This window comes from Emydura macquarii, unplaced genomic scaffold (genome assembly GCF_026122565.2).
Source record: "Emydura macquarii macquarii isolate MOO-44397 ecotype Brisbane River unplaced genomic scaffold, CSIRO-AGI_Emac_v2 contig_2372, whole genome shotgun sequence".
Classification (NCBI taxonomy): domain Eukaryota; kingdom Metazoa; phylum Chordata; order Testudines; family Chelidae; genus Emydura; species Emydura macquarii.
This window is the reverse complement of record NW_027132509.1, coordinates 2400410-2413287: the sequence shown is the minus strand read 5'-3', so window position 1 is coordinate 2413287 and position 12878 is coordinate 2400410. Positions and strand designations below refer to the sequence as shown.

General features: G+C 41.1%; 1 protein-coding gene across 3 annotated transcripts in view; it reads right to left on the bottom strand.

Moving 5' to 3' along the window:
- INPP5F (inositol polyphosphate-5-phosphatase F) overlaps positions 1-7894 on the bottom strand; it is a 123651-nt gene extending 115757 nt beyond the window's left edge. For all 3 annotated transcript variants that reach the window (XM_067561329.1, XM_067561327.1, XM_067561328.1), the window contains exon 1: positions 7258-7894. In XM_067561329.1, the coding sequence (XP_067417430.1) occupies positions 7258-7354 (97 nt within the window). In that variant the 5' untranslated portion in view covers positions 7355-7894. The remainder of the gene's footprint in view (positions 1-7257) is intronic.
- Positions 7895-12878: the final 4984 nt, after the last annotated feature.

The following is a 12878-nucleotide window of genomic DNA, read 5'->3' as shown; positions in this document are numbered from 1 at the left end:
TCCTTTAACTGACTATTATCTTTTAAAAAGTAGATGTTAACTTACCCTGTAGACTTAATGCTAACACAAAAGTCTCTGCTGTATGTTGGAAAGAAAAATGCTTATCTTTATGTACATTATCCCATCCCTAGTTAATTCTTAAAATACTTCCTAAATACAAGAACTTTAACTGAGCAGGAGGAATACAAGGTTATCATATGGAAATATAATTCTGTATTCATGATTGTTGCTGAATGAAGTTATGGTGAAACCACTACATACAACCTCAACAGAACCATTAATATAAAGAAATCAGATAAAGAGATGAGTTATGAGAAACTTTCAAAGTATTATTCTGGGGACAAAAGCCATGAGGCCTAAGAGCTGTGAAGTGTGATGTGCCCAATACTGTTCTTGACACTAGAATTCTATTTTATACTAACCAATACACAATATTCATTAATAATGGAAGATATTGCAAAGAATTTCAATTTAAATATTTCATTTTTCAACTCAACTTGAAGACTTTTTTGCAGTTTTACTGAATACTTATTTTGTCTAACTATATTTTGAAAAAAAGATACATGATCAGCACATAGGCTTTTTGGGGGTAAGTGAGTCGATCTGCTGTTTATAGTTGAAGTATATTGGATACTTTTGAAAGTATCATCTTGTCTAACTAAATTGAAGTTATGCTTTGCAGTCCTCTTGTTTCTTTCATCAGGTTGTTATATGCTTGGACCATCCATATCAGTCACACACACAAGTCAGCATGTCAAGATACTGAACAATTCACGTTTATTCTCTAGCACATTGAAATAAACCAACAAGAGGTAAGTTGCTAATTGTGGTAAGATCATAACAGAGATGAAGACTTCAGACAATACCCAACAAGGTAGAACATAAAAATGCAAGCTACACTGTATAAATAGCGCCAGCTTGTTATCAAAAGGTATTTCAAGAGCACAATAAATCTGAGTTAGCCAATTTTTAGAACTATCATCTTATTATTTTGTATCCTAACATATTCCATGTCAGATTGAAAATAGCAAATTTACATATTCATTTGTATACACTACCTTTGTATACTACATGTCTAAGTAGTTTGCTTGGCTCTTATTTAGCTGAATATTTACTTTTAGAAAACAAAAAAATGTTAGTAGATTAAATCTAATTGTATTTAATGCAGACAGGTTTTTTAAACTGTTCATAAAAAGTAAAGTTCCTCTATGTATGACATAGGGTGACCAGATGTCCTGATTTTATAGTGACAGTCCTGATATTTGGGGCTTTGTCTTACATAAGTGCCTATTACTTCCCACCCCCGTCCCAATTATTCACATTTACTGATAATCCTAGTATTACACCACTTCTAAACAAATTTCACCTTTGCAGAGCATCAGGTTTTCACTAAAACTGCTTATGTTTCGGGATTCAGTGCAAAAGTTGGGCCCCAGTGCTGCAAAGACTTAAGCACGTTTAACTTTACCCATGGCAAATAGTCCCAATGGCTTCAATGGGCCTGTTCACAGTGTCTAAAGTTAACCATGTGTTTAAGTCTTTGCAAGATCAGAGTGTTATTGGCAAGAATCATAAACACAGCTTATAATTTTTTTAAATGAGAAGAGACTGTTACAACACAGACCAAAAAACTCATCCAATAATTTTTGCACCAATTTTGCATTATCTTCTTTGAGCTATGCATATCTTATATCTTTGACACTTAAAAGTGACAAAGTCCACCACTTCCTTAAGTAAGCCGTTCCAATTGTTAAATTACCTTCACTGTTCAAATATGTGCCTTATTTAATATGATCTGTTTATGCCTTTTTCTCTCTTTTTTTTTTTTTTGCTTTATTAGAGAGCTTTCTGTAGCACCAATACTATAATAGTTTGTTTCCTAGGAAAGTGCCCTTTTTTGGTAATTCATATTTGCCCCTATAGTTACAATACAGGATAGTTCTCAAAACACCTCTGCTCTTAAAAAAAAGGCATGGGGCCTTTGGTGACATCAACCAGTCACAGTTGCGTTAGACTGGATGTTTTCTGAATGAAATGTAAGACATTTTATATTTATCCTGAAAACATCGGCTCAGTACTAACAGCAGGAAAAATGTCACCTAACGTCAAAACACTTTTTGGACACCTATTTTTTCTCCTCACAGGTGTCTGATCCAAGTAGTAATTACAACCAATCTTGTTCAGTTTGAGAGATCACAGCCCAAAACATTATAGCTGCAGGTGGCATGTCTGTTTTAGCCTTCAAAATTTCTGGTCTCTCAATTCCTCTGAACAGAAGAGCTCTTTATTGTTTTCTCCCTCCCTTGAGGAAGACCACCTGGTTACATTCTTTTGTCATGTCATGTTTAACTGATCAGTTAGTACCAAGAAGTGCCTCATCTTCTACTAAGAAGTATCCTTGTACTAAGGGTCATTAAATCCATATTTGCAATCTGCACAGTGATACATGCCAGGAGATCCTAGGTAATATGTAAACAAGAACTGCTAACAATGAGATCCAGTTATTCTAGAACTTAATAGATATTTACAACATATTTCAACAAGGTATGTCTTGATCACCCAGTAAGATTTTCATGCAGCAGACATGCATCTTAGACTGTTAAGAATCTAACAACATATGGTACCAGAGTAATTTAAAGATTCTATATGAAGATTCAACAACACTTTAAGTCCACAAACAAGGAAATGTCTATGATGACAGAAATCTTCTGTAAACATAAGCAGTTCTCTCTCAAATTAGGGCATAATGTCAGCCTTCTTGAAAGGTCAAACAACTAAAATATATTCATTTTAATAAAGCAATGCAGGTAAATTGTTCTTTCCACTATCTAGTAGATTAGTCAGGAATTTAAATGTTCTAGTGGTCCAAAATTTGCTACATTCAATCCTGAAAAAGTGTCAAAAAGACATTTACTCTTAATACATCATGCCCTGACAGTTCTAGGAAAACTTTTACATACAATGCTGCTGTTTTCAAGCTCTCCCTCTCATCCACACAAGTTTACTGGTTTAGGACCAGTAACAAGTTTTGTTTCCTCTTAATGGATATATATTTTTAGACATCCTAAAAAAATTGTTTATTACAATTTTATAAATTAAAACTGGCTGCTTGATTTCCTTTACCAAGCCTATACAGCAAGTTAGTGAATAATGTAGTGTATTCTGTGTTTTAATATCTATTCATTTTAATATCAAGTACTACACTTGACCTGAGTGTGTCTGCCACTTTGGGGTTTTCATATTTCTTTTCCTGTTGCTGTGTGAAAAACCACACAAACAGCAAAAACTGAATACAGTAATAAATAAATAAATATATTCAAGAGGACTGTCAAATGCACAGAATAAACTAAGACATATTGCCAGCACGGCCTCGGCCCCCAGTCTTTCAATTATAGTATTACTTGTAACAATAGTAGGTAAAGAGTTTCTAACACGTGATTGTATCCCTTTAAATATATGAATTAGAAAAAACATAGTTCACTTTTAAAAGAACTAGGTATTTGAGAGCAGAGTCCTAATAAAAGCTCTCCCACAGGACTGAGAATACTTACCTATCTCATGGCGATGTCAAGAGGCTTACATTTAGTAGTGTTTGCAAGTTTATTTGAGATCTTCAAATGCTAGGCCTCCTCCCACTCTCACCTGAAGTCCAAACCATATCATGCACATGGATTGTTTAAGCACCACAAAATATAATGAAACTAAAGCTTCTAAAAAACTATGAGCAATACATATTTAACGTGTTACATTTTGAAAAATTATACAGTTATGAATAATTTCAATGCACATAGTTTATAGCTCTACTGTTTATATGTCAGTGATTTAACACTTCATAATCTAATTACTCATGTCATTGTGGAATGTTGACCATTATAATGACCCGGAACAAACAATTTACACAAAATTCAGACAAGTGCAGTGGTTTTTTTAAACTTATTATTACTAAAAGAAATAGCTAATTACATAAATACAAATGTATAAAGTAAATCTGAGAAAAGGGTAAGTACTTTATGTATAATCAGTTTCACTACTATCATTTTCTCCTGTTTGCTGAAGGTCCAGCAATAGACAGGAAAGAAAAAACAAACAATTTAAATATAAAGGAAGAATGGCTGTAACCACAACAAAAATTGGCAAGATGATGAAGGGGCAAATGTAGCATCAAATTACTTTTAATTTACTCATTATTTTAAACTGAGTAGGATTACAGAATTCCTTTAATTTTTCAATCAGTAAGAATCTAATCCTGCAATTGACAGTGTGCAAAGATTGCTGCACCCTCACAAGGCCCCACTGAAGTCAATGGATTCCATGAGACCACAGCAATCCCTGAAATTGACAGCATGCAGAGGATTAAAGCTTTTAGGCCCCAAAATCAATCTCAAAGACTAGTGTTTGCAAGTTTGTTATTTTACTATTCATGTATGGAGTAATAGCTTTCTACCCATTTGTAGAAAATTATAACTATATCAATTTAAAATTGGATTTTGGATGAACATTTATTCAACTAATAAACTGTACTGGAGGCCAGCTTTTGCCAGCAGACATTTTATAAGTGGTTATTATAAGCTAGTTAAAATGTGGTTTATAAATTAAAATGGTCAGACCCTAAACTATAAATAAAGCTCCTGGACAAAATTTAATAAAATAAATAAATAAATAAATAAATAAATAAATGTTAGAACAACAATATAACCCCATCTCAAGTGAACTGAAGCATGCAAATTAAAATGGCAAGAGGGACACTCTTTAATGCATACACATATAAGCCTGTCCAAATGTTAAAAGTTGTTCAGGGTGGGTTTTATTTAAATGAGAGAAAGAGAGAGAGAACAATTCTTTTGATAAATGAACATTGACAGTATTTGAGATTACGTATTTTGTTGCTAGAAGAATTCTAGACATTTTTACATCTTTACACACTACCGTACTCAAGAGAGAGTAATAGATTTGATCATACACACACTTACACAATTTTTCCTCGGTTTACCTTGTACTCACATTTTAGACTGCTACAAGTAGTAAGACTGAGAAGTAGCTATTGTCCATGAGTAGCGCCACACTCTTCAATGAAATATCCCAGCTATTTTAAAATACCCAAAGTATTTACACCATGCTACAAACTAGTCAGGGACCAAATATTTCCTTAATTTTAAGCCATATGTATATTCCTCAAGGGTAGAAGATTACTTCTTAGAATAGTACTGTATTTAGTAATATCCAAAATGATTAACCTATTGCAGGGGAAAGGGGCATTGCATTTTTTTTGCTTTTCTCAATCTTTGATCTGAGGCAGTGTTTGTAACCCTATGTTTCTTCATGTTTTTGGGTTGTATCTTTGAATAGGATTAAGTGATACACATATAAAATGGTACTTGCTTCAAAACAGATTCAGTCATCACAGACATGAGTCTGATGAGAACAACATGCACAAAAGCACACCCCTGCCTGATTGCTCATAAAAAGAAAAGCCATAAGCCACATTCATTCAACATGATACTAGAATAAAAACAATTGTGTACATTAATTAGGAGAAGGGAGAGGAAATTATTTACCCTATGCAAGAGACAATGTGCCAGATAACAAGCCTGTATTAAGGTCAATAGCAAAGAAATGTTTATTCTGTACACTGTTAATCACACAAGATGGCCTTCCTCCTTTTCATGATGGTCCACGACGGACAGTACTCATACACCAATCTATTTCAACAGAACACACACAATTTAAAAAGAGAACACAATCTAGAAACAGCTGGTGGTCACAATTTCAGTTAATTTTAAAGAAAAAAAACTTCAAAGAACAAATCAAAGGTTCTTAAGTCTAAAGGCTGCTTTTCAACTGATTTAAAAATCATTAGTGACACCTCAACACCATCCTGTGTCTGAACTGATGCATGATGCTTTGCCCTGCCTATACTAGATTATATACACAGGGACAAGGTTCTGACTTGTTCTATATTTTGCGAACAATGGTGTAGTTCTATAAAACCATTTTTGAGGCTGCTACCCTAATAATTTACCAACAGCAAAACCTGACTGAAGCCAATTCTAGTCAGTAGCAGGAAGGATTGAGAAATTCACCACTGGAATGAGATATCCCCTTAACGTATAATCCTTCATTAGTACAAGGGGGAAAAAAAAGGTGGTAGAGACGGTCCGCAACCACACAGCCATTTCAGCATGTCCCACCTTCTAATGACCAGATGACCAAGCCCCCACTTCACTGGGCAACCAGCAGGGGACTACACATCCCAGCCCCCCCAGGTACAGGACTGTATCACCAGCTCCCCTCCTGGTGCTTGGATTCAGCCTGCTCACTGCAGTAGCATAATGAGGAAAGATGAGTGTAAATATTGAGTTATGTTTTGTTAAGCTGGGGTAGCAAACCATCACGATACTATTGCTTCAGGAGTAGGGGGTAACACAATCCCTTGAGCTTTGCCAGGCTGCAAAGGAAAGAAAGACTGAAAACTCCCATGTTTATCCAGAACCAGTGCTACACATAAGCTGACTAAACAACTGCTTAGTGCCCAGAGCAGCTCAAGGGGACTCCTTATTCATTTTTCATTATGTGATGGGGGGGGGGGGTAATATTCCTGCTTAGGGCCCCCAATGGGTTAGCTTAGCACCGCTTCTGTATTCATCAGTGCCTCAGATTTATCAGATTCTCATGCCCAGTGCCCACTCTGTAAACCCTCCTCCAGCACTCAGAACTACCACCAGCCTGCCTGAGTGGGTCTCCTTGTCACCGCTCCACCCACCAGCCTGCCCCCAGTCATGGTCGATCATCCTCCTCCTCATCACCAGTCTGCACCCAGCGGGTCAGCTGCCCCCTTTGTATTCGTCACCACCCTGTCGGTGCCCAAGTGGGTCTGCCGTCCTCCAGCGCCTCCCCATCACCCTCCCCTCGCCACCCCACCCGGCCTACCCCGCTCGCGGGTCCCCCAGCCCCCTTCGCCAGCTCGCCCGACCCCTCCCCCGGGGGATCCGCCGCCCCTCCCCCCGGGGATCCCCCATCCCCCTTTTCACTCCCCAGCCTGCCTGCCTACCCAGCCTGAGCGGGTCTATTGGCCATATCCTCCTCCTACCCACCCTCGGGGCGGCTCTGCCAGTCTCCTCAGCCCAGCCCAGCCCAGCCCCGCCCCGCCCGTAGGCGGGGAGCGCGCCCCCCACCTCTGCCCCCAGCCCGCCTGGCCCTGGTTGCGGGGGACTCTCTCTCTCTCTCCCCCAGTCAGCCGGGCGTCCGCCTCTGACTCACCGGGTCGCAGCTGCAGCCTCCCGTCCCTCCGGCTGCACCAGAGCGCCCACTCCCCGCGCTGCACGATGTAGTGATCCTTGGCTTGGAACAGCTCCATCCTCCGGAGCCCGGCCGGCCGGCGGCGGCGGCGGCGGCGGCGAGAGAGAGAGGGGAGAACAAGGAGCACCGCCCCGGGCAGGGGATCGGGAACTGCCGCTTCTCCTCCTCGGCGGCTCCGGGCTGGAGCTCCGGCGGCGGCGCCCTCCGCGCGAGACAGCTGAGGGAGTGGAAGGGGAGGCGGCCGTGATAGAGCGCGCGCACACGCGAACGTTCACTGCTCCGCGCTCCACAGCCTCGCCGGTGCCACCGCTGCCTGGCACGTCCCGCTCCCCACCCTGTCGGATTCCGGCTCCAGCCGCGAGGCACGTGATTTCATCCGTCAGCCGCTCCCCAGCCTCTTAAAGGGGCCGCCGGGCGCGGCCCCCCCTAGGCACGGGGTCTCCGTGCGCGTGGCCGGTACATCGGCACCCCTCCACCAGCCGCCGCCACGGTCGGGTCACGGCCCCTCCCCCTCAACCGCAGTGGCAAAGAGCACGATTGCTGGGGGGAAGAGCACCTCCTCCACAGCAGCCACCAGCCCCTCCCCTGCAACAACGTATTTACAGGAGCAACGATTGCATGGGAGTGAAAACGTGAGCGTGACCTACTCTTGCAGCTCAGCGCTCTCCACGCTCAGTACCTCCCCCCCGGTGAGGAAATAGCCCGCAAAAACTAGGCAGGGTGCTCGAAGGACACCCGGATCAGCACGATTGTGAGCACAAAACGCACACCAGCCGCGCACCACCAGGCTGCTAAAAATCCCTGCATCACAGAGGCAGATTAGCTGAGCGTGATAAAAAGTGCACAGCGACAGCAGCCGCTCACCAAACACAGAGTCAGTGACCTTAAGCTAGAGGTGGTGGAAACAGGTAGACACAAACCAACCCACATCCTGAAAGGAGCAATTGTGCAATCATAGGAGACAGATAGTGCCTCTGTGCATCAATCTCCTCCAATGTCTGAAATACAAGCCAGTGCAAGAAAAACGTTTCTCCAGGTGAGCAGGAATGATCAAAGTCACTTAATCAAAAGCATTGCCAACGGCCCCTCCCTGCCAAACACACACACACACAGACCCTAAAACTTTACAGGCCCTGAGAAAAGAGAGACAGCAAAGATGGAATTGTTACCAGTCTGGAATAGACTCCTATAACAAATGGACACAGGAAATAAACCTCCACAGGAGTGAGCAAATTTTGGCCTAGATCCCATTCTTTTCAGATGACATATGAGAAACTGTCCCAGACTGAAGTGTTAATAGAGGAGGTTTTGGAACAAACTGATACATTAAACAGTAATAAGTTACCGGGACCAAATAGTGTTCACCCAACTGTTCTGAAGGAACTCAAATATGAAATTGCAGAACTACTGTGGTATGTAACCTATCACTTAAATCAGCCTTTGTACCAGATGACATAGCTAATGTAACATTGATTTTTTTTTTAAAGACTCCAGAGGTGATCCTGACAATTACAGCCTGGTAAGCCTAACTTCAGTACCAGGCAAATTGTGTTTCTACCAGAATTATCAGACACATAGATGAACACTGTTGGGAAAGGATCAAAACGGCATTGGAGAGGCATGACTTCGCTTTACAAATCTATTAGAATTCTTTGAGGAAGGTAAACAAACATGTGGAGAAGGATAATTCAGTTGATATAGTGTACATAGACTTTCAGAAAGCCTTTGACAAGGACCCGCACCAAAGGCTCTTAAGCAAAGTAAAGAGTCACGTAATAAGAGGTAAGGTCTTTTTCTGGATCAGTAACTAGTTAAGAGACAGGAAACAAAGGAAATAATGGTCAATTTCCACAGTGGTGTCAGGTAGATAGCAGAGTCCCTCAAGGATCAATACATATTCATAAATGATCTAGAAAAAGGGGTAAATGATGGGATGGCAAAATTTGCAGACAATATAAAATTACTCAAGATAGTTAAGTCCAAAGCAGACTGGGAAGAGTTATAAAGGGATCTCACTACACTGGGTGACTGGACAACACAATGGCAGATGAAATTGTGTTGATAAGTACAAAGTATTGCACACTGGAAAACATAATCCGAACTATACATACAAAATGATGGGCTCTAAATTAGCTGTTACCACTCCAGTAAGAGATCTTGGAGTCATTGTGGCTATTTCTCTGAAAACATGGGTTCAATGTACAGCAGTGGTCAAAAAAGCTAACAAGATGTTAGGAATGATTAGGAAAGGGATAGATAAGATGATAAATATCATAATGCCACTATGTAAATCCATGGTATGCCCACTCCTTGAATACTGTATGCAGTTCTGGTTGCCCATTTCAAACAAGATATTTTAGAATTGAAAAAGGTACAAAGAATGGCAACAAAAATGATTAGGTGTATGGAATAACTTTCATATGAGGAGAGAATAAAAAGGCTGGGCCTGTTCGTCTTGGAAAGGAGACAACAAAAGAGAGATGTGACAGGTCTGCAAAATCATGAATGGTATGGAGAAAGTGAATAAGTAAGTGTTATATGAAGGGGTAAATAACACAAGAACCAGGGGTCACCCTGATGAAATTAATAAATGGATCACTGGGCTAGATGGACCATTGGCCTGATGCACTATGGACACTCTAATGGTCTTGTATTCCTTCAGGCCTCCCAGGATAAATTGGAAATGGACCGATTTATACATGCTCAGCAGGACTTGGATCTGAAGCTCATGACCAGTGGAAGAAGACCACGCCCAGAGGGTGAGGAATCAATTACAGAACTCTAATCTTTCCTTACAGCAGTGCACCAGAACAGGAAACAGACACTAGTGAGAAAGGTGGAGGCTGATCACCATGGGTCCTGTAACTACATCTGTGCATCTAATACATATGAGAGAAAAGAGGATTCTCATCTGGTTTGTGACCTTATTGAACAATTAGACAAACTGATAAATTCAGTTCATAAAACAAGGGAAGCTGACAATACAGGATATTCAGATTTATCCCAAACCCTGTTATCCAAACCTCCTCATTAGCCACATCCCTTTCCTGTCCCTCAGGTATCTTATGCTGGGGAACAAGGAAGGATACGATGGAGGTTTGGATAATAAAGGAGAGATGCCTGGGCAGGATCATGGCTGCAGGGGAGGGCACATCCTCTGCACCTCCACTGAGGAGGGAGGGAGGCTGTGACAGCAGAGGGATCCCTGTGCTACAGCAGGGTCACTGACATCCAGTCCCTTCAGGCACAAGGTGCTGGGGAGAGCTACGTTTCTGGTGAGGCAGAGCAGAGATTCCTGGCCAAGTCTCTGCTCTGCCCTGCCATGCCAGTATCTGTGTCTGCAGGGAATGTGTGTCACAGGCCCTGAGACAACACAGGGAGCCCTCTGTAGCCCCGCTGTCATAGGAGTGAGTAAGTGAAGTAGATCAGAGATCCCCTGGCCAAGACTGGAAGGAGGATGAGCTTCTGTCTGCAGGAGAAGCCACTCCACTGATGAATGGCTGCTATATTCCTCTCAATTATCCAAACTCCTGATTATCCAACTTAAATCAATGTCCCCCCATGCTATTTGAATAATAGGGAGTATACGATAATGCAAAAATTAAAGGAAACAGTTTAGTTAAATGCTGTTAAATTGGTCACAAAAAAGGATTGTTATAAACTTATTGCAGGCCAAGACAACGTGTCATTCATGTCTGGTGAAAGCCCCTCCCAGTTCAGGAAATGGGGGAACACCAAGCTGAGGGGACAAAACTTGGTGCTATAGTATTGGTGTAGATCTGGGTAATTACACGAGGATAATGAGAGTTTGGCTATCGAGTGTGTAATAGAATCTGGTAAAATGCACTGCAGTGACTGACACTAACTCAAACACAACATGCTAAAAAAGACTAGGGAATTGGAGTTCCAAAAGTGAACCATCTACTTGATTTCAAGTGGAGACAATGACTGGGGCAAGACTGGACAAACTGGAGAAATTTATCTGAAATAAAGAGGATGAAATTTAACAAAGACAAATGCAAAGTACTCCACTTAGGAAGGAACAATCAAGTTCCACAAATACAAAATGGGAAATGACTGCTTAGGGAATAGTACTGTGGAAAGGGATCAGGGGGTCATAGTGGATCACAAGCTAAATGTTAATCAACAGTGTAACACTTTTTTAAAAAGCTAATATAATTCTGGGATGTATTAGCAGGAGTGCTGTAAGAAAGACACAAGAAGTAATTCTTCCTCTCTACGCCATGCTGATTAGGCCTCAGCTGGAGTATTGTGCCCAGTTCTGGGTGCCACATTTCAGGAAAGATGTGGACAAATTGGAGAAAGTCCCGAGAAGAGCACTAAAAATTATTAAAGGTCTAGAAAACATGACCTATGAGGGAAGATTTAAAAAATTTGGTTGGTTAGTCTGGAGAATAGAAGACTGATAAAAGACTGCTAACAGTTTTCAAGTACATAAAAAAGTGTTACAAGGAGGAGGGAGAACAATTGTTCTTGTTAACCTCTGCTGATAGGGCAAGAGGCAATGGACTAAAATTGCAGCAAGGGCAGTTTTAGGTGGGACATTAGGAAAAACTTCCTAACTGTCAGGGTAGTTGAACACTGTGTTCAACTACTGGAATAAATTGCCTAGAGAGGTTGTGAAATCTCTGTTATTGGAGATTTTTAAGGGCAGGTTGGACAGACAACTGTCAGAGATGGTCTGTAATGCTTGGTCCTGCCTTGAGTGCAGGGGACTGGACTAGAAGACATCTTGAGGTCCCTTCCAGTCCTACAATTCTATGATTCTAAGAGCACATGTCTGAAAATTAGGTTTAAAGACTGGACTTCCTGGAATTCACATAAGAAATCTGGATGACTGAAATAATGAATGAACTGATAACTGCTCTGGGTTTTCTTATGGCTAACTGTTTTCTTATGGCTAACTGTAGTTAATGCCAGGAAAGGTGTCTTACAAATTCAGTCTATGGACATTCCCTTTAAAGTTATGGCCTACATAAAATGGTTTGCAGGCTGTTGGTTTGCAGTAAATGAGTTCTGCCTGCAGGGACAGAAACCATTATAACAGCTATATGCTATGGCAGCTTTCTAGCAAGGGAAAGGTGGGGAGAGATTCAAAACTGTTTTCAGACCTGGGAGAGGGGATTTTAGCTGCTAAACTTCTTGTGGGTCTGAAACAAGAACTGATACCTGTTCATTTGCTGGCTGTTTCTGATAAGCAGCAAATATCAAAAAGGAACCGTAGTTGTAAAATGTGAACCAGTATATCTGGTAAATGCTGGCACACAGGAAAACTGCAATGAGGAATTTTTACTGACAAAAAAAAACCTTGAAGCTGTACAGAAAGGTCAACTATCTAGACATTCATTGATGGGCTGTGCTTCTATTACAGAAGATTTATTTGTGGGTTTGCAAAATCATTGTATAGATTGGGTGAGAAAGGGAAACCACTTCAGCAGTGTGGCAAAGTATGATTTGATATTCTCAGAACTGAAAAAAGGCCCTTCTTATTGCAACTCTCTTGCCTGTATGTGTTTCAAAACCCCTTTCATATTGGACATAGATAGGAGTGCTTATGGTTT